Below are 22283 nucleotides of genomic sequence, written 5' to 3'. Positions count from 1 at the left end.
AACTGAGGGACGAGGAGGGGAATTTGAAACAAGAAATAGGGGAAAAGAAAAAGATCGTACAGAACTACTATAAGAAACTATATGAACCGGATGAAATTAGTGAACAAGACATCAGAAAATACTTAATAGAACAGAAACTTCCAGCCTTGCCGGAGGAGATGAGAGAGATGCTTGATAAGGAAATTTCACAAGAGGAATTGAAAAAGGCCATTCAAAAAAAAAAAAAAAAAAAAAACACCTGGTCCGGATGGGCTTCCGTCGGAAATCTATAAAAAATTCCAAAACACTCCAGAAGACAAACTATTAGAATTATTTAATGAGGCACTACAAAAAGGTAAGGTCCCAAAATCCTGGGGGGAAGCTTTCATTACCCTAATACCAAAAGAAGAGGTGGATAGCAGTAAAATTCAAAACTATAGACCTATATCCTTGCTAAACGTGGATTACAAAATTTTTATATCAATTTTGGCGGAAAGATTAATAATAATATTAAATCAAAACATTCATTCGGACCATAACGGTTTTCTCCCTAAAAGACACATTCGGAATAACACAAGAATAATACTTAACACTCTGGAATTCTATGAAACAAGATCTGAGAAACAATTAGCATTAATTTTTGTCGATGCGCAGAAAGCATTCGATAATTTAGACTGGAATTTTTAATCACACAACTAAAAATGATGAAATTCGGTGACAAATTTATTAAGATTATAGAAACCATATACTCACAGCAATCAGCAAATATTATAATTAATGGAGAATTAACAGAGAGGGTACAAATCGGAAAGGGTGTCAGACAAGGTTGTCCGCTTTCCCCATTATTATTTATTATGTCATTAGAGGTACTCCTAAACCAGATAAGATTAAATCAGGAAATTAGGGGTTTGACCATAAAAAAAGAACAATATAAAACACAGGCCTTCGCAGACGACATGGTCTTTATTGTTGAAGACCCTCTAACCTCAGGACCGAAATTAATGAAGGACATTGAGGACTTTGGGCGTGTGGCCGGATTAAAAATAAATAAGGAAAAAACGAAAATGATTATAAAAAACTTTCCCAAAAAACAGATAGAAGAACTAGAGAAAGCAATGGAAATTAAGGTAACCAAAAAGGTCAAATACTTAGGGATTTGGCTATCTGCGAAATGTTCTTCTATAAAAGAAGATAACTATAATAAATTATTACGAAACATCCAAAAAGATTTAAAAAATTGGTCGAAGCTACAAATATCGTTGATGGGAAGAATCTCAGTAATTAAGATGAATGTCTTGCCAAAAATACTTTATTTATTTCAAACGGCACCTGTCAAATTAGGAGAAAAATTTTATAATGATTTGGATAAAACGGTACGAAACTTTGTGTGGAACGGCAAAAAGCCTAGAATTAAATATAAACATCTTCAAGATAAAAGAACGCAAGGTGGAATGGGCCTACCAGAATGGAAAACATACCACCAAGCAGCAACAACAATGTGGATAAAGGAGTGGGTAATGTTAACCAATAAAAGAATCCTAACTATAGAAGGTTACGACTTGCAATGGGGGTGGCACAATTACTTATGGTGTGAGGGAAACAAAGTCCACAACTACTTTAAAAGACACCATCTAAGAGGGGTACTGATAAATGATTGGCTTGAAATTAGAAGGAAATTCTATATCCAACTACCCAAATGGATATCCCCGACGGAAGCCCTGATATACCCAAATCTGATAAACTTCGACAAAAATGTTATTTATAAACAATTGTTAGACAACCAAAATAGACTAAACTCTGGGGAAAACTTGGCTGAAATGGGAATAAATATTGATTGGTGACCACACTTTCAAATACAAAATAAGTATAAATCAGATCTAGCACAATTTGGCTTTCAGGACAAGGACCAGGAATTGGATAAAATTTTAATAGGACCAGACGAGAAATTAATCTCGAAAATATATAACTGTTTGCTAATTCGAAAAATGGAAACAAAGTGAAAGAAGTTATGGTACCCTGGGCCCAGAATATCAGCCACACAATTGAGTTAGATGACTGGGAAAGGGTATGGGAGTGGAACCTGAAATTAACGAAGTCGACGGCCTACAAAGAAAATGTATATAAAATGTTCTACCGCTGGCATCTTTCTCCGACAAGCCTGGCAAAAATTTCCACAAAATCATCAGCCAAATGCTGGAAATGCAAAATAACACTGGGCACTTACTACCACATGTGGTGGACGTGTCCGGTGGCTAAGACATATTGGAAGCGAATACGAAGGTGGCTAAATGAAATTATGTCAACTAAATTAAACCTCAATCCGGAAATGTTTCTATTAGGGATAATAGATCCAAAAATAATTAAAACTAATCAATATTTACTCATCCATATCTTGACGGCGGCAAGGATCGCATATGCGCAGTGCTGGAAGAAAGAAAATGCCCCCACTAGTACAATGGTTATGAACAAAATTTTAGAAATAGCGGAAATGAATAGATTGACAATGCTGATTAACGAAAAAGAAGACACAGACTTCTACAAAGTCTGGGAGAAATTATACAAATGGTTTGATAAGAAAGACAATGAGAATTAAGATATAAAATGAGATAGCTGATTAACTTAAAATGTCCTGAGCAACAATTTAAATATACAATACAAAAAGACTAAGTGACAAATGAGAGAAGAAATGTATTAGAGGTGAGAATTCACCTACAAGTAATATCAATAGACTACAGTGTTGGAAAAACTTTGATGATCTGATAGGAAAAATCCGTTATAAAAACCTGCATGGAATTAGTAACCTAGTCTTATACTAGGCAAGGTGAGATGAACTATGTGAGATGAACAGTGCCATCTGCACTGTAAATATGTAAAGAGTTTTATTTCTTTTTCTTTTTTTTGTATTTTGTAAATCTTGCCTTTTTTTATAACCTTCAATAAAAAATGTAAAAATAATAATAAGAGGAAGGTCTTTCCCTCCGCGTCCAGACGTGCACACCACTGGGCGGCACCTTACCCCAGGAGAGCCTCCTACCGACCACCGGAGCAGGACACCCAACAACACAGGTACTCTGCTCCCAGATATTCCAGACAGGGGGACAGGCAGTTCTCCAGGGACAGGTATAGGCCCCAGCAGGCCGGCAAGCGGCCCTTTTGAGGGGGGGGGGCGTTCCTTTTGCAGGGGTAAGTGATTCAGGATCGGATCACCCCATCAGCGGTCGCCTCTCTTTCTTCGCAGACCGCTGGGAGGGCATCACCACGGATGCCTGGGACCTCCAAACCATCAGATCGGGACTCCATCTGGAGTTCCGTTCCCAACCCCCCAGTAGATTCCGCACCTTTCCCTCCTCCAAGAACCCAGTCAAGCGTGCCCTCATGCGCAAAGCAATTCTCCACCTTCTGGAGATTAGTGCCATCGAGCAAGTTCCGGAGAGGAAGAAGTGGTCAGGGTTCTACTCTCACCTTTTCCAAGTCCCTAAGAGTTCAGGGGGGTAGAGGGCCATCCTAGATCTCAAACTCTTGAACTCTAGAATTGTCTACCGGAAATTTAAGATGGCTTCCCTCAAGTCCATCTTAGAAGGGGTCAGGCAGGGGGACTTCCTAGCCTCCATTGATCTCACGGAGGCCTATCTCCACATTATGATCGCCCCTGACCACCGCAAATTCCGCAGGTTCTCATACCGGGGTGCTCACTACAGGTACAGAGCCCTTCCCTTTGGGTTGGCCTCTGCCCCCAGAACCTTCACTAAGGTGATGGCCGCGGCTGCGGCCCACCTCCGTTCCTTCCCAGTTTGCCTCCACTGCTACCTTGATGACATCCTTGTGCTAGCCCCCTCGGCTCTCCACGCAGAGAGCAACCTCAGTACCACCATTAGTACCTTGACTTCCCTTGGGTTCTCGATTAACTTCGAGAAGAGCCACCTTGCCCCCTCCACTAGGCTTGAACATCTGGGTACCATCATTGATTCAGTGGAGGGTAAGGTCTTTCTATCCCAGGAGTGCAGGGACAGCATCGTTGAATTGGTTTAGGAGATTCGCAGGCTTTGATCTGTTCCCGTAGCTCTCCTCTCCAGGCTCCTCAGGAAGTTCATATCCTGCATCGGGATCGTCCCCTGGGCTCGCCTTTACACCAGAGACCTGCAGTGGTTCCTCCTCCCTCACCAGAGGAACAGGACAACCGACGCAAGCTTCAAGGTCTTAATGACCCCTCAGGTACTCCTCTCCCTTCGCTGGTGGAGGTCTCCCTCCCTGGCCAAGGGATCTCTTTTCAGGGAACCGGACAGACTGGTCCTCACCATGGATGCAAGTCTGTTTGGCTGGGGGGCTCACCTGCAGTCCCAGTTGGCCCAGGGCTGGTGGACGCCAACATCAACTGGCTGGAGCTCAGACCAATCCACCTAGCCCTTCGCTGGTTCAAACAGACGGTCTCTGGGAATCACATCTTGGTTCTGATGGACAACATGGCAGCAAAAGCCCACATATACAAGCAGGGAGGCACCCACTCTGTGGCTCTAAGCAATGAGACAAAGCACCTGGGGTGCTGGGCGGAGCGAAACCTCCTGTCGATTCGAGCGGAGCACATCTCCAGAGTGGAGAACCAGCAGGCGGACTGGCTCAGCAGGGAGACGGTAGACCACGGGGAGTGGCAACTTCATCCCAGCATCTTCACACAGATCTGCCAGAGGTTCAGCCATCTGATGGTGGACCTCTTCGCCTCTCTGTCGAACGCTCAGGTTCCAAGTTTCATATCGTGGTTCCCAACCCAGGGGGCTGCAGATGGCCGGCAGGCCTTCTGTACGCCTTCCCTCCACTCCCTCTCGTTCTCGGGGTCGTGAGAAAGTTAGTGGTAGAGAGGGCAGAGATCAGCCTTCGGTGGTTCACCGGTTCCCCTCCTGGGACCTGCCCACGGTTCTCCAGGCCCTCCTGGAGCTGCCCTTTGAACCCTTAGGGAGGTTAGCCTTCAACTCCTCACCCTCAAGGTGATCTTCCTCATGGCAATCACCTCTGCCAGAAGGGTGTCCGAGCTTAATGCTCTGTCCTCTAGGGCTGACCTCTGCACCTTTCACAGCAACAGGGTTGTTCTCAGGCTGGACCCGGCCTTCATGCCCAAGGTCAATTCCCCCTTCCACAGGGGTCAGGAGGTCATCCTCCCGGACTTCTGCCCTAATCCTTCCACTGAGAGGGAGAAGTCCTGGCACCTCCTGGATGTGAGAAGGGCTTTGTGCATCTATGTCAAGAGCACAGCCCCCTTCAGACCGTCGGAGGCCCTCTTTGTCTCCTTCCACCCCACTTCCAGGGGCGCCAAAGTCTCTCCTACCACCATCAGCAGGTGGATTAGGTTAGCCATTTCCAAGGCTTACGAGGCCCGAGGGCTGCCCGTCCCACAGGGCATCACAGCTCACTCCACTAGAAGCGCTGCCACTTCAATGGCCTGGGCCACCCAGGCCCCCATCGAGGACATCTGCAGGGCTGCCGCCTGGTCCTCTCCTTCACCCTTCATCAGACATTACCGTCTAGATTCGGATGCCTCGGCATCCTTCGGGAGATGGGTCCTTCAGGGTGTCCTGGACACTCGGGCTACTCAGGCCCAATAATCCCTCCCATGGACATCTAGCTTTGGTATGTCCCATTCAGTGACTCCTCCCACACCCCACCTCGGAGACTGTCAGTTGGTCCTACCTGAGCTGCATGTCTCGAGGGTGGTGTGGGAGCAGTCACTTCCCGTCCTTCAGGCGCCAGCGCTGGGCTTGAGTAGGCACCTCCAGACCATCCAGGGTCCAGGAAGGGAAGCTGCTGTTGTTTCTCTGTCTCTTCCCTTCCAAGTTCTTCTTTCGAATCATCGGTTAATCTGGGGAGTCACCAGGAGGAACAGAGGGAGTGTCCTCAGATTTATCTCAATCTCCAGGCAATTGGGCCGTAACAATACCCATTTAGTGACTCCTCCCACACCACCGAGACATGCAGTTCAAGTAGGAACAACTGACATTCATTAAGTCCAAGGTCAACGCAGCCGTCTATCAGGAGATTTTGGAGCACTTCATGCTTCCTTCCGCAGATGAGTTTTATGGGGATGCTGACTTCATTTTCCAGCAGGACTTGGCACCTGCCCGCACTTCCAAAAGCACCAAAACCTGGTTTAATGACTGTGGGATTACTGTGCTTGATTGGCCAGCAAACTTGCCTGACCTGAACCCCATAGAGAATCTATGGGGCATTGCCAAGAGAAAGATGAGAGACATGAGACTGAACAATGCAGAAGAGCTGAAGGCCGCTATTGAAGCATCCTGGACTTCCATAACACCTCAGCAGTGCCACAGGCTGATAGCTTCCATGCCACGCTGCATTGAGGCAGTAATTGCTGCAAAAGGGGCCCAAACCAAGTACTGAGTACATATGCATGCTTATACTTTTCAGAGGTCCGATATTGTTCTATGTACAATCCTTGTTTTATTGATCGCGTGTAATATTCTAATTTCCTGAGATTGTGGATTTGGGGTTTTCATGAGCTGTAAGCCATAATCATCACAATTATGACAAATCATGGCTTGAACTATCTTGCGTTGCATGTAATGAATCTATCTCATATATTAGTTTCACCTTTTAAGTTGCATTACTGAAATAAATGAACTTTTGCACGATATTCTAATTTTTCGAGTTTCACCTGTATATTTTTCAATTATTTTAATGTAAGCAAAACTGTTAAGTTCACTAAACTATGAGTGCAATCCTGTACATTGTTATGAAGTCTGAAGCCCTAAATTAACTTGAGCTGACATGCAAATGATGTTTCTATTAAAACTACCACCAATTCTGCTTCAGCATAAATGAAAATGTCCCCTGTGGAGGATATTCATGGCTCTGCTTATGAGATTTCTGGCTTTCTGGGAATAGATCCGCTTTAGTGAGTTTATGCATTTCTATGTATTCGTCAATTACGGTTTCTGTCCCACTCTTCATTCCCTTCGTTTGGAAAGACATGTTTGGGGATTTGTGGCTCACAGCCTTAATTCCACCTTTGAATGTTAAGGGATCATGCTGGCAGATTGCTTAGCTTCAAGACTACCTTCATGAGCATTGCTATCAACAGGATAGTTCTCTCTCCTTGTTGTAAAGTACAAGTACCATTTCTGCAAACTTTATTATGGAGCCCATTCACTATTGTAAGCTACCACAGAAATATCACCTCTCTAATACGCCAGGGACCTCTCAGAAAACCTTGGCTGTGCAGTGACCTGGAGATAGCCTTGTTTATTTAGCTGAACTGTTAACACCAGGTGCAGAATCTAGAAAGGGCTGGAAGCAAATGGGGAACTTCACAGAGTTCTTTTTTCAGGTGAGGGGGAACAGCACTATAAAATTAATACCCTGTGCAATTACTGGCTGGGTTATATTACCTTAACTGACCTCAGGAAGGGACACCTCCAAGAAATCCCACTGTTATCAACCGTCCTAGGAAGAAAGCAAAGGCAAGCGGTGCCCAAATGGTTGCTCAGCAGAGGACATGGCCATAATGTCTACCCCTAAAGCATCCTTGGCCTGCCTTGGGCATCGGTAGGAACCTGGACACATAAAGCTGCTAGTCACCTGGCTCGATTTGGAAGTGGGGGGCTCATCACTGATGCATTTGTGTTTAGAGTAGCTGGGCAACAAAAAGCTTCAGTGTGTCTTTGGAGTAAACTTTGGGCTGTTGCTTCAGTCAAGGGAAGGATTAAGAGGAGAGTCCCGGCTCTTCTTACATCCTGCTAAAGCCAGGGAAACAAAACTCCTGGGGTCCCAAGATAGCTTCTTGCCAGGGACTGGGGAAATTGGAGCTGTGCCATTGTCTCAACCAGTTCTTCTTCATTCAGATGGAACTTTGACTCAGAGAAAATGAACAGATCAATGCTGAATGCAGAAGTGATGGGAGGTAACCAGAGAGAGATGCAGATACAAGAGGAGAGTTCCCACATCAGCCTGCCTCCCTTCCTCCCTCCCTCCTCACGAAAGGCAGAAGACAGAGTGGAGCTGAAAAGGTGGCAGGTGCAGCCAAAATCTGGCTGGGATTGTGAATTCTAGAGATGGAGGGTGGGTGAGAGTTAATCCATTGCATGGATGCCTTCCATTGGCTAACATACCAGTAGGATAGATTCAAAGATGGATTTTCCAATAGATGCTGAAGGATAACTTGGATGTTGTATAAGAAAATTGGAAAATTGCCATAAACCAGAATTGGTGACAGAAAAAGCTTGTATAGGTGTCTCTCTCTTCTTTCAGCTGGCAGAGTTGAAGAGAGCTTCTCTGGATAACCTCAAGGCTGTGTGGAAGAGGTACAAGTATCCAGTTCGCAAAAGTCTAGGATACCTGAAAACCAAGAATGGCAGCGTTAAACATCTCCAAGGGAAATGTGCCCACTGTGGCATCCAAGACTGCCCCTAAACGTACACAAGGGCAGAATTCAGGTCCCCCACCAGAATGATTAAGCACCCAGCAGTTTAAGTAGACAGATACATTTGTGCATCATTTAAATTTATCTCAAAATCTCACCTACTTGAAAAAGCATTTTATCAGAGGGCAGAATTCACCTGGCATCTAATTTCAATGCAACCTCAATGCTTTAATTCAGGGCCTGAGATATCTTGGAGCACCAGCCGCACCATTCTCTGTCATGGGATTGGAAGACGGCAGGATCCTGCTGAGGCTATGGGACAGGTGGGCTCTTGACGAGTCCTGTGTGGTAGGAGCTCCAGCCTCAAAAAGCGGGTCAGGAGGAAGGCTCTTTTTCCTATTGCCTCCCACAATAGTATCCTTCAACAAAATTATTCAACCTTACCAGGTATGAACTAGGAGCTGTTAGGGATAGAACAGTTGGTTTCTGATTTTCCTGTCAGTCCTTGGAGGTTTTACATTCACGTCTGGCTCCAATTCCATTTAATCTAAGAACTCAAAGATCCTGTCAAGCTGTGTTTTACTGATAAAGGCAAATGTTTGTAGTTGAGGGTTAAACTGTGGGGTACTTGGTGCTCCCTGAGCTTGGTTGCTTTCTTGCAGATGCTTCATCACCCAAACCAGGTACTATAGCAGAACTCCTCAAGCTGTTTTTTTTTAACCCAGCTACTTTAGGGCTTAAAGCATAGAGTTAAGGTAAATGTTTTTATTTTCTATTTTTATATGGCTACTATAAATAACATAGGTATATAAACACTAGAATTTTGTTTTGGTGTGAATGGCTTTACTTTCTCTGGATGGAGCAAATCAGAGCTGGCTGAGGAATTCTGGGAGCTGAAGTCTTAAAGTTGCCAGGTTTGGAGACTCCTGAATGATTTGATTCTACTGGGCCAAGTCTTTCATTCTACAGGCAAGAGAGACCAGGGGAGTTTGAGAGGAAAGCCCAGCCTGGCCTCCGTCTCCTTCACAAGGACAGGTTACCTGCAGAGGTGCAGCTGAAGACGGATTGGGCAAGCTGAAAGAAAGACTGTCCAAGAATCGACTTGAAGTCCAACTGGCCTGTGAAGACGAGGCCTTGAGTAGCGTCTTTAAAGAGCAGGTCATTTCCTCCATATCTTAGCGACTCAAAGAGCTGAAAACTGTTCTTGCTTGATTCCTGAAAGGAAAGAGCCCAAACTGGAGAGCAGGGACTGCCAGCAAAGCCTGTTGATTGTGGGGGGGAGGCGAACAGGTGGCGTGACCCGACAAATGCGCGCACGACAAAAGCGCACCGACAAAACTGTGGCGAGAAAACCGCGATGTCATAAACGAACCCACAACGCGCTGACAAAACCAGGGCCCCAAAAGCGCGATTTAAGTTAAGGTAAGGGTTCAGGGTTAGGTTTAGGGTTAGGTTCAGAGTTAGGTTTAGGGTTAGGTTTAGGGTTAGGTTTAGGTTTGTTGAAGGCGTGCTTTTGTCGGCACGCTGTTGTTGGCGCGCTTCTGCGCTCATTCGTCGGCACGATTTCGACCTCGCGGTTTTCTCAACGCGGTTTCATTGGCGTGCTTTTGTCGAGCAGGCATTTGTCAGTGAACCACAGATGGGATATTGTCATAGCGGTTTCTGCTGCTTGCTTCACCTTGTATCTTTTGCCAGTTTGACATCAGCAACGGTGGGAGAGGGAGAGATGGGGGGGTTGGGGGTTGGGTTTGAAGCAGAGCCGGCCGTGATTGTGGGGAGCAAAGGAATGTGGAGATGAGAAAGGCAGGAAACAACAGTGGAGGGAGTAAGGGAGGGCAGCCAGGGGAAAAGGAGAAGTTAATTAGCCAACAGATTCTGCCTGTCTCCTCTGTGACCGCTTTGTTCTCAGCAGAGTCCACTCCTGGCAAAAGAAATGAGCCAGGAGTCTTTCTCCTTTGCTAATTAAACTAAGAGCTGGATGACACTAATGTCATACTAGTAACTCATCACACTAATATTGCAACTTGTGTACTCAAATCAGGATGCAAGTGCATAGTCACAACTTCTGCAATGAAATCACTGTGTGTGTGTGTTTGTGTATTGTCATTTCAACATCACTGAATTGTGAGCACTACAAGTAACTCTCGACTTAAAACCATTCGTTTAAGAACAGTTCAAAGTTAACGACAGCACTGAAAAAAGTGAATTTTGATCTGTCTTCAAACTTACAACTGCTGTATCACCCCACAGTCACACGGTTGCAATTTGGGCCTTTGGCAACCAACTTGAGCCAGGGAATCCTGCAGGCACCAGCTCAGCCCACATCAAAGCCTCCACCTCATCGGAAGCGGACTTTCTGGCTCTCCTCCAGTCCGTCACTGTAGCCAGGAACAGACTCCAAAGACTGGCTGCTTCTCATGGGGGTGATGAGAGAGAACTAAAACATACGATGAATGGTTGCAGAAGCTGGGCCTGGCTAGTCTAGTGAAGAGAAGGACCAGGGGAGACAAGAGAGCACTTCCAATATTTGAGGGGCTGCCAGAGAGAGGAAGGGGTCAACCTGTTTTCCAAAGCTCCCGAAGGCCAGACAAGGAATAATGGATGGAAACTTACCAAGGAGAGATTCAATCTCGAAATAAGGAGGGATTTTCTGACTGTGAGAACAATCAACCCATGGAACAGAAGTTGCCTTCAGAAGTTGTGGGAGCTTCATCACTGGAGGCTTTCAAGAAGAGACTGGACTGTCATCTGTCAGAAATGTGTATCTCGCTTGGGGGGTTGGACTATATCACCTACAAGGTCCCTTCCAACTCTGTTAATCTGTATCTATATACCCTGAATTAACTCTGTCCCCAGATGATGCAGTTGATGGAAATTGTTCTCTATGCTAAGCTTCCTGTTCTGATGAATGGTAATCCTGACATGCCTTCAGTCAGCTGTCAAACTTACCTGGGACTTTAATAAGAAATCCTGGACCTTAGTGACAGTCACTGGTCGAGTCACCACAATGCTGGGAGGAACACAGCCCAGGTTGCAGGTCCTCCAAGCTGTTATGGCTGCTCGGCTCCCGTCTGGGCAAAGGAGTTCAAAATCCCCGGGAGAGTAGCCGGTGGCCCATCCTGAGCTAGTCAGATCTGTAAGGAACAAAGTAACCAACTTGATCTATTCAGCATCACAACATTTTCTGGGAATCTCACCAAATAGTGATATGATCATCACTGATTTTCTGAGCACTGAACTTGAAGAGTGAAGGACAGAAAGGGCTCCTCGCCAAAAATCAATCGAGGTGTGAAAAGCAGGTGTGAAAGAAAAGCAGACATGGGGAATCCAGGAAGAACTTCAAACTGCAGAGCAGCTCCATTGAGGGAAATGCCACCCAGAGTCAAAGGCAGATTCTCTCTGTTTCTGCAGCTACTCTTGGTAGGATTCATTCTAAGCTGATGTCTCCCCATCCAACTCGATGCTTGCTGGCTTTGTGCTTGTTGTGCTTGTTGATTTGCAAGTGTTGCATCTTCTTGCGATGACTGTCCCTGGTGCTGTTACTGGCTATATGTCTGGGGGCCCCATAGTAAAAGCCCAGCCCCTCATCTCCTCTTCTTCTTCTTTTCTCTCCTGATAACAGGAATCTCCTGCCTGCTCCAACCTGCATGGCTTCTGCCATAGTGGATTACAATGAGCTCATTGGGAAGGGAGGAGACGGGCTGCAGCTTTCAGCTTCACCCCTGCCTTAATTCTTCCATTTGGGCACCTGTAATTAAGCATTTTGATAGAGCTGGCTGGGGAATTCTGGGAGTTGAAGCTCACAAGTCCTCAAGTTTCCAAGGTTTGACACCCTCGAGGAAATTTAATCTGAAAATTATCATGTGGCAACTTACCAAAATCTGAAAAGATAACACAAAATATCTTACATTCAATGTTCTGAAGTAGGTTATGATGTTCCAAAAGAGCAACATCACCAAAGCTTCTCCCAGTGGGATCACCCAAGAGGCATCTGGAAGATTAAAAAAGTGTGCCGAAGTGTCTCTCCTTGGGCTTGTATCCAAAGGAATTCTGAAAACCCCACACAAAATCACGTCCCAAAGTCAGGAAACCCCTAGCCCTTAAGGCCTGGCCCCATAGTCATATTTTCTCCAGGCTGACTCACCTGAGGGCCCCCAGATTGCCATAGTATCGTTCATGATGATTAGCTGCACACTTAGAGGATCCCTTGACTCTCCCCTCTTGTCCAATGCAGACTTTGCACAGATTTCCATTGGCTCCTGGCATGCAGCCTTTCCAAAAAAAATTCTGGTATGCTTTGAGAGAAGGGAAAAGGATGGTGGTTACTCAGAATTATGCAATGCTGGTTTTCCATTTACTGCACTCTGCACATAGACAAACCAGCCAGCCAGTAAAAAAAATGAACTTGGTTTCTTAGAATATTAGCAGAGGGGACTTTCTCCAGGTGTCTGGTTACAGTGCAAAATCAGGGAGGGTTAGGAGGCAGTCTACAGAAAAACATCATTTGCTACCATTGGGGTAACTGCTCAGCGCCTCCAGGTTTGCAGGCAGCATAACCTCTGCCGAGCAGCAGCTGGAGAACAAGAATGGAGGAACTGGAAGCTCCCCCCACCCCCCGTGTTCATGAACCTTTCAGATGTTGCTGCTGTGCCACTGACTAAATTACAGGGACCAGTGCCTTGCGATCTTTACTGTACAGGTAGTCCTTGCTTAGCAACTGGAGTTAGGACCAACAACTCAGATGCTAAGCACTGTGGTCACTAAGCAGAAAATCATATGAGTGCTCATGTCCTGACTTCCCCTTTAGTCCTTAAGTGAGGTGCTGGGGTTATCAATTTGACTTTCGCTGCTGTTTGTTGCAAACCAATTGCAAAGCACCGAATGGTCATCACATGGCTGCAGGATGTGGCAACAGTTATAAATGGGAGGATTGGTCACAAAGCTATTTTACACCGCTGTAACCTTGAACGGTCACTAAATGAGGTAATCAGTAAATGAACCATACCTGATGACACCTTCCCCCTTGACTGTTCACGAGAAGCATGAGAAAGGCCTGCTAAATTTTATTCCTCCCCTCCCACCCACAACCACTGAGCCAACTATTTTAAAATTTCAGCTCTTGGGCTTGATGGGTTTGACAGGCTGAAAAGGCTCATCTGACTGCTCCCTTTGAGCCTTAGGAACCAGAGTTGTCTGTAAAGTTGTTTTCCCATTAAATCCATAATTGGAAATCCATAATCAGGAACACAGGAAGAGCCTTTGCAAGATCTCCCCAGGTGGTTAAAGATGAAGTACAACACGAGCAAAACAGGCACCCAAGCTTGCAATACTCTTCTTAGGTTATTTTAAAAAGAGACAGGATGGAGGACAGGTCCATTCAGAGCTCCTGGTCCTGAAGACTCAATGGGTGGGACACCCAACCACCACTGCAGGGAAGACAGGTGAAAGAGGAACATCTCCATTTGCTCTTTATAGCCATCCTGGACATCTGTCTGGCCACTGGGAGAAACAAATTGGTGGACTAAGAGGGCTTTGCTGAAATCAAGCAGATCTGTTCATAGGAAGCTCATCCCAAAATCTGTCCTGTTTCTCATGTCCAACTGATGCTGCCACCTTGAGCTCCTGCTGTGCCTATTGTGGGTCATGAATCCTTGGACCCCAATCGTGACACCTTCAAAATATCTTATTCTTCCCCACAACGACGCTCTCTTCTTGACTCAAGCTCTTGGCTAGGCAGAAGGGAAGGCTTACCAGAGGTGAGGTTGCAGGTGCTGCTGCCTTTCTCCAGGGCCCCAGCCGTGAACTGGGAGAGCAGCAGCCACCCACCTGGGCTGTACACGTGGCTGTGGCAGGAGCGCTTTCCCCTCAGGGTGTATCGGCTTATTTGTTGGTTGGCCTTCCTCACCAGGGCTACGGAGTAGAGGGGAGGAAGACCTGCATTGCAAGAAGACACCGTTCCCTTAGTTAAAATAACTTTCATGTTACCTTCATCAACTCCTCAAGGAGTTGATTCTCTGTTTGGGTTTATCTAGTGCGGCCATTTTACACTCCTTAGCACTTACCTGATTTTACTGAAGTGATAAGCGAGGCTATTCACGTATTAGAATAGCGATAGTTTGGTAACTCTAGAAAATGCTTTCCGTTGCAACAACCATCGATGTCGCACAGGGCAGTTTTGCTAGTGGCAGAACTCTCTCAGAAAGAACTGCACTACTTTTCCATATATTCCACATTTACTGCTGTTTATTTTATTTCATTCAGGGAACATAAAGAAAACGTACCTTTGAAATCAGTAACAAGCAGTTAAAAGCAATACTTTAAAAAAAACTAGACTAGGATGTCTTTTAAAACTCCACAAAGTGCAAATGGACATGGATGCCACCATCTCAAGATGAAGAGGCTTTGTGGGAACAGAGACCCTGAGACTGGATCTTACATAGGAACATGTATCTCCTTCAAGGTGGCCTCCCGTGAAGCCTTCCTGGTGGCTCATATAAAGAACTATTTAACAGAGAGCAGATTTCCTGCTGCTGGCCATTAAGTGTCATTTTCCTTAATTCTGAAATACGTTAATCAGCCTCTAGCAAGAGAGCATTAGAGCAGGACAAACCATGTGCCAAAGCACCGCTCGAGGTACAGCACCCACAGCGGGCACTTCCTGTGTTTATGCTCACTCCCACTTACCCCCAACGTGGGTCAACAGGTCCAGTTCCTCCCTTGTGGGAGCACATTCTTCTCCTGTGAGAAGAGACAGAAGGATGAAGAGCCTCTCTCCGGGGCTCATCAGACAAAAGCAGCGGGTTAGAAAACCCACAAAATCACAAGTTTGCTCTCTGGGAGGAAATGGCCTTCTCCCTCACATATGAGAGCCGCACAGTGACAGGGGTGGGATCTTCTGGCCCAGGATTTGAGCAACCTGGCCTCACGGGAGACCTGTCAAGTGCAAAGAAATAGCCTGTGGCTGCATAGTTGTTTTGCATTACAGTTTGCATCCTTTCCAGCCAGCCTCCCCTTGCATGCCTCATCTTTTTAATTCACAAGCATGAAGGGCAGCCCCCCCCAACCCACACAGACGTTAAACTGACACTTTCTTTCTAACTGATGCTTTGAAAGACTAAACATTTTATGCGTCATCCAGATTGTTGTTCCTCAAGAGTTCCCCAGATGCTCCCATGGGCTTTTCCCCTGTCGCCTGGCCCATACTGCTTCAAAGGGCATTCCTGGTGTTTCATTTTTCTACTTATGGTTTCAATGAAAATCAAACCTTACCGTAACACTCTGCAGCCACAGGGGCGAGTGTGCAGGTCTCTGCAAAGTATGCATGGGTGGCATCCAGAGTAACAGCATCTGCCTCGTTTTTCTGCCATGTCAAGAACCACTTGGTTAGCCGCGAGACGCCCAAGCTTTTCAGAGGAAAAACTGCTTTTGCAAGACGTTGGCAAAGGCTGTGGTTCGGACCACAGCCTTTGCTAGCCAGATTCGAGTAGGAAAATAATGGATCTCCCAAAGTGAAATGGGAAGCCAAACTTCATTGCAGAATCTTAGAAAGTCATGTCATTTCTTGGACAGGATTGGTACATTATTTTAAGTCACAGTCTATCTAGGCATATTTAAGTAAACCACAATTGGCTGGGTTCACAAAACATGCAGAACCATAATTCACCGTTCACAAGTCGTAACTGTTGGGACTAATATTATGCAATGCCTCAAACAAATCCCCCAATGGCTTCCTGCAGATGGCCATTTTCCCCTAGCACCGCTTTTTCTGGCTCGCTGAGCTGCCCAAATATGGACTCTGAATAAAGAAGCTGTTTCTGCCATTTTGATGTGGAAGGTACAAGTTGTGTGAGCGATAAAATAAGTTTATCCAGTGAAAAACAAAAAGGGCCTCCAACTTCATTCTTCCCAAACCTCTGCCCGTATGTCTGATGTAGTTCCACCCAGTAGAGCCGAGGTGGCGCAGTGGTTAAATGCAGCACTGCAGGCTACTGCTAGATCAGCAGTTCAGCGGTTCAAATCCCACCGGCTCAGGGTTGACTCAGCCTTCCATCCTTCCGAGGTGGGTAAAATGAGGACCCAGATTGTTGGGGGCAATATGCTGACTCTCTGTAAACCACTTAGAGAGGGCTGAAAGCCCTATGAAGCGGTATATAAGTCTACTGCTATTGCTATTGCTATTGCTGACAGTGCCAGGCATGAATCAAAAGTTTCAGCTTCTCCCTCTGCTCCAAAGTCTCTGCCTGCCTCTGCTTGGCTATCGGGACCAGGTTTCTGCTTGTTAAAATGTAAAATGAAAGTGAACGCGGTGAGCAGGTGCTTATTTTTCCTCCCATCACTCAAAACCCACAATTCATTACACGCCTGCAGGGTCCCGTGAGCCAGTCTCCCAGGCACAGAGGTGGCGTCAGAGTTCCAATCCTATGAATAGGCATCTAGTCTGAGTCGAGGTAACCCTCACATCCCTCCTCCATGCAACTTTGAAGGACCGTCTTTTCCCAGGCATCTCTGCCCAACCCACTAGAGCAGGGAATGTTTGGGGTCCTCTTTCCATTTAGGAGGACCAAGAAGGGCCTTCTCTAGCGTGGCTCCCTCCCTGTTGAACATCATCTCTAAGACAGGATTGGCCCCCAATTTAACACTCTTTGCAAAGCCCTGAAGATGTGGTTCTGATAGTGGACCTGGAGACCACGGGATGATAGGGAGGCCATCAAGTTGCTCATCTGATTATTGTCGCCAGGGGAGTGGTGGGGTTATTGCTTTTTGTATTGGGGTTTTATTCTTTGTAAGCTGCCCAGAATCACTGAGAGTGAGTTGAGCCATATCAATTTTCTTAAATAAATAAACAAAAAAAAGAGGGGTGGGAGAAAGCCATCCAATTTCTTTAGGACATGTTAGGCCATAGTTCTGTTGGGGAACGGCTTGGATCTCTGCCTTCGGCTTCCATTTTAACTCATTTTTCTCACATGAAATTGTGTCTCTTGAAGAAACCACTCACCTTGATGAGCTCAATGCAGCCGATCATGGAGTCTGCTTGGACACAGACCAGGGGTTCAAACCTGACATTCAGAGCCCACTCCTCACATTTATGGAGTTCCAGGTCACTGATACAGCACCAGCGCACCAGGCTGTTGGACAGAGAGCTCCCTGGGGCAGCAGAAAAATGACAATCAGAGGTGGGAGAAGCTGCCTTGCCCAGTTGCCGGGGAATGGAGAATGAGCCTTCCTCACCTTCGTGTCCCAAACCCTGCAGGAGGGTGACATAGTCCAGGCCAAGAATCTGACTGATCTCGGTCTCTTCTCCCAGCAGCTGCAGATTCTGAGTGGCGTCGTGGAACAGCAGGTCCCTCCCTCTGAACGGTGCAGATGTGAAGAGCTCAAATCTGGCCTTTTCTTTTCCTCTGATTCCAAACAGGTGCTAAGAACCAAAGCCAGTGATCACAGGTCCTTGCACCCAGGCAGCAAACGAGCCCTGCCCAGGGCAGGGGATGGGGACACATCTGCCAAGAACCACACCATCTGCAAGCTCCCAGGACTGCCACACAATGCGGACTTAATGGAGGAGCTCACCTGATCGGTGGAATGAAAAGGGGATTTAATTTCACTGGGACAGGTTTCTGGGGTAGACTCATCCTCAGACAGGACATATGCCCAAACACTCTTCTGATGCTCTCAAAACTATGGTTTGTTTTTTTCCTGGCTACAGCTGGGACTTCTGTGTGCTACTAAGTGCTAGGTATTTCAAAAATCTGCTTCCAGGATGTTGGCTCTGGGGATGCTCCAGGAAGAAGCCCAGGAGCGAGGGAATGGTGATCTGCATGTGGGCAGGCAGGAAAGACTTTTGAAAACATCCTCACAGCAGCTGGAGCCTGCCACTGCCAGGCGACCAGTCAACCACAGTTACACCTTCTCTTTTCCTGCCAGTAGGAGAGTACATAGCAAAAGTTGTGTGATGTTCTTGGGGAACGCCATCACAACACCTCACTTGCATAAGAAGCTCCACAGAGCTTTTATTCTGGTTTCCAGTTATAATAACAGGCTAGCTAAATTAGGTCAGGGCATTTATCTGCATTTATGTCCTATTTGCTAAACATTGGAAGGATATGTGCCTCATTTTAGCTTAGTTTATTTTAAGCCGGAATTTCTGTCTAAGAACCGTCTAAAATAAAACTAAGTTGTAATGTATTTCTCCTTCTACCCAGCCATGACAAAGAATCCTTGAGCCCTCCTGCTCTCTGCAAGCTTCTGTCTCCTCAGTTATTTATTATTTATTAAATTTATTTGCTGTTTATCATGCTGTGGGGGTACTCTGGGGGACTTACAAATAAAGACGTGACAAGAAGTGCAAACATAACAGTAGTAAAATATTGAAATAGCAAAATAAACCATGAAATAAACAATGAAAATACGGTAAGCAGATTAAAAGATGGATGGGGGGAAGAAGGGAATGTGTGTGTGTGGGGGGAGTACGGTTTGCTATCAATTTAGTAGTCACCTCCCTGTTCTTAATTTGAATCATGCCTTAACATGCCCCTCCTGAAGAAAGCGCCCTTTCCCCAGGGGGCAGTGAGGCTGCTTGGAGGTATCTGGGATTGCACGAGGAGAAGAATCCTACAAAGCTTGCTAAGGATATAATCCATCCAGGGGTGATGCAATCCAAGAAGAAAGACCCAGCCAACCCTGAGATCTCCTGTAAAACCATTGAGGAAAACACCTGATTACTTGGCAGCCAGGGTAACGAAGAGTCACTTCCACCAGCTAAGCAACAGGAAACAATTTGCATCAAACCCTTGGAGGGGGAGATGATGCAAGCCAGTATTTCAACCTTAGCAACTTGAAGATGCCTGGACCAATGCCCAGAGTTCCCAGCTGGTATGCGAATGGACCTCAGGCACCAGCCCCAAATCAGATCCCTTTGTGAGAATCAGAATCTGCACCTGTTTACCAGCAAATACCTGGATGATCTTGAGAAATTTCTTCGCTGTCTTCTGCAAGTTGTGGCGTGTGACAATTGCGCGGCCCGGTCCGCTGCCCAGGTTGCAAGTAGAGTAGGCCGTCAAAGGCGCAGTGGATCCATCAGGACACAGCAGCTCATACTCTTCCTGTTCCAAGTCTTTGTAAGAGGAAAAAAAGGATTTTGGAAGCTGAAGCCGGAGCCCACAAACCCCCCCCCCTCCATCTCCGCCCCTCCACAGAACAGAAGGACCACAGCTTGCTCAGCTACTATGAGGGCAAATCAACTGGATGGTCCTGGGTGTAGGGAGGAGAAAGTGCCTGGCCTTCTCGACAGACAATGACTTCTGGGGCTCTTGACGTAAATAATATTTATAAATAATGTTTATAAATAATGTTTATAAATAATATTTATAAATAATATTTATAAATAATGTGTCAGCTTCTGCCTTGCTGTTGCTTCAGCTGCCATGAAACGGGAAGGGGGGGCTGGTATTTGGGAGGGGTTAATTGATGTGCTGGAGGAATGTTCTAGGATGTACCAGACGTTGGGATTGCGCATGCGTGTGTGTTTCCCGCCTGCATCAACGGCCTCGACATTCCATCTTCGGCCTGTCTTTTTGAAGTTATCTCACACCTGACACTTGAAGGACTTATGATTGGACTGGAGCTATGATCCTAAGGGGGGGGGGACCGGGCTATTCTATATATCAATTGCTTTCGCGCCTAATTAAGCAGACTTTGCTTCGCTACTGCTCGCTTACCATTTATAATTAGTAAAAGTACTTTTGATTTCCAATCCATGGAGTCTCTTAGTCTTCTTTCCTAATTATGTAATGGAGTGGTGCTGACATAATGTTTATAAATAATGTTTATAAATAATATTTATAAATAATATGTTTACAAGTATTTTTATAAATAATGTTTATAAATAATGTTTATAAATAATGTTTATAAATAATGTTTATAAATAATGTTTATAAATAATGTTTATAAATAATGTTTATAAATAATGTTTATAAATAATGTTTATAAATGTTTATAAATAATGTTTATAAACAAACAAACAAATAAATAAACAATACAATGGAAGAGAGTGAAGTTTGACCTCAACAGTGCAGGGTCCCTTTTAATCAACTGCAAAAGTGAGACACCATCCTGGGCCAAAAGCTTACCTGTCGCACTCATGACTGTGAAGTGATCTAGGAAAGCCACCTCCGCCAGTCCCATCTTCAGGCACCTGCATAGAGGAAAGGGAGGTCAGAGGAGGAGCTGCTCTGCCTGGCTTCTAAGGCCATCCCGAGGAAGCACATGATGAATGGACACAAGAGAACCTGAAGGCGCCCTCTGAGGCATAGAAGGGTTCACGGTGGTTGGTCTCGCAGAAATGGTTCTTGTCCCAGATGTACGACTTCGGCCCTTGGCAGAGAGCACAGAGCTTTGGATAGGTGGCTCCGATGCCAGGGATGCAACTGGCATTGAAATAACCATTGATTGCTGGCAACAGAAGAAGAGCGGAATGAAAAGCAGATATGCATGAAGGGCAAGTCTAGTATGGTGAGAGTCTGTTTTCATGGAGGGCAGCCTGAACTACTGGGGTTTGTGGACTTATTTCAACAAAGTGTACCTAAGGTCACATGTTAAGGACCAGGCTACATAAACAATTTATCCGACTAACTCACTGCGGTGCAATCCATCTTCCCGATGCTATGTTCTCTAAATAGCCCATCTGTTCAAAACCCAGGCTGTGTTACTTCAAAACAGTTTTCTTTATTGTTCCTCATCTACAGACAGAAATGTCGCCAAGTTAAACTAAACTACTTGTATCATTAACGATACATACACTGAGAATGGCCATTTTACTTCTGTTTTAATGGTTGTATAGTTTCTAATTTTTGTTAGCCATCTTGTCAGCCTCTGTTTTGCTGCTTGCTTTCGGCTGCCATTGAAACGGGGAGGGGGGGCATGGTATTTGAGTGGGGGAATTGTTCTGTGCAGGAGTGACTGTAAAAAGGGAGTTGTTCTCACCATCTACTGCACATGCTGCAGAGAGAGGAGTTGCCGCCAAGCCAACTGTCCAGCATACCAACCTGATGATGATTTTTGAAGATGTCTCCCACATGACACCTGTGGGGTGTTCGTATTGGACTATGGGATGGGGTTACCAAGGGGAGGGGGTTGGGTCACTTATTGATATCTATGATTACACATGCTTTTGCCTCAGATCTTGCTTTGCCTAGCTACTATCTACTCATAACCAGTAAAAGTACTCTTAATTCTGCAAAATGGAGTTGAGTGGTTTCTTTCCTGGTTACTGAAGGAAGCAGCCCTGACATTAAGCAAGATCACAGTTTCGCACTCATCCTGGAGCTAATACCTTCCGAGGAGAGCGCAACCAAATCCCAAAAACCCAAAAGTTGTCCCACCAAGGCAGCGATCAAGAAGAGGACATGGGAGCAGCTGCATCCTCATGCCCTTTAGAAATGGAGTGAACCAAACGGCATGCTGCATGTGATGATGGTTTTTTTTTCTTTTTTTTCTTTTTTCCCTTTTTTTTCTTCTAAACCCTAGGTTATTGTGGTGTCTATTAAATATACAACAGAGAGATATGGGATGTGTGTATGGGGGGAAACGTAGTAGGGATGCACCTGTGATCAAATGACATATTGTATGGGATGATGGGGTTTTTCCCCCCCTTTTTTTCCTTTTCCCTTTGTTTTTTTTCTATTGTTATGTGATTATGTTGTCTATGTAATAAAAAATAAAATTATATATATATATTAAAAAAAAGAAATGGAGTGAATGGCTGGTCTGCACTTGGAAGAACAGTCAATTTGTCCCAGATGGACGTGGGGAGTGGGACGGAAAGATAACCCTGAGGAACCTCTGGCTGGGGTTACCACGAGGAGAAAGAGACAACCAGCAGCTGATTGGTGTGAGGCAGATGAGGAGAACCTTATGATGTCCCAGGCGATGAAGCTCTTTGAAG

The 22283-nt window shown here is 45.6% G+C and overlaps 1 protein-coding gene across 1 annotated transcript in view; it reads right to left on the bottom strand.

Annotated features, from left to right (window-relative positions):
• Positions 1–6120: 6120 nt before the first annotated feature.
• The window catches only part of LOC106552074 (lactotransferrin), a 34363-nt gene continuing 18200 nt past the window's right edge, over positions 6121–22283 (bottom strand). Inside the window, exons 5-16 of the mRNA XM_087705905.1 lie at positions 20629–20791; positions 20470–20534; positions 19297–19454; positions 17340–17759; positions 15614–15704; positions 15029–15082; positions 14096–14278; positions 12489–12639; positions 12253–12335; positions 11294–11478; positions 9385–9559; positions 6121–8319 (exon numbers count right to left, since the gene is read on the bottom strand). Coding sequence (XP_087562031.1) covers positions 8267–8319; positions 9385–9559; positions 11294–11478; positions 12253–12335; positions 12489–12639; positions 14096–14278; positions 15029–15082; positions 15614–15704; positions 17340–17759; positions 19297–19454; positions 20470–20534; positions 20629–20791 — 1781 coding nt within the window. The 3' untranslated portion in view covers positions 6121–8266. The remainder of the gene's footprint in view (positions 8320–9384; positions 9560–11293; positions 11479–12252; positions 12336–12488; positions 12640–14095; positions 14279–15028; positions 15083–15613; positions 15705–17339; positions 17760–19296; positions 19455–20469; positions 20535–20628; positions 20792–22283) is intronic.

Source organism: Thamnophis sirtalis, unplaced genomic scaffold (genome assembly GCF_051295495.1).
Source record: "Thamnophis sirtalis isolate CommonGarterSnake01/CBP01778 unplaced genomic scaffold, rThaSir2_p1.2 scaffold_2, whole genome shotgun sequence".
NCBI classification, from domain to species: domain Eukaryota; kingdom Metazoa; phylum Chordata; class Lepidosauria; order Squamata; family Natricidae; genus Thamnophis; species Thamnophis sirtalis.
Note: the sequence above shows the minus strand (reverse complement) of the source record. Positions and strands in the feature narration are given on the sequence as shown.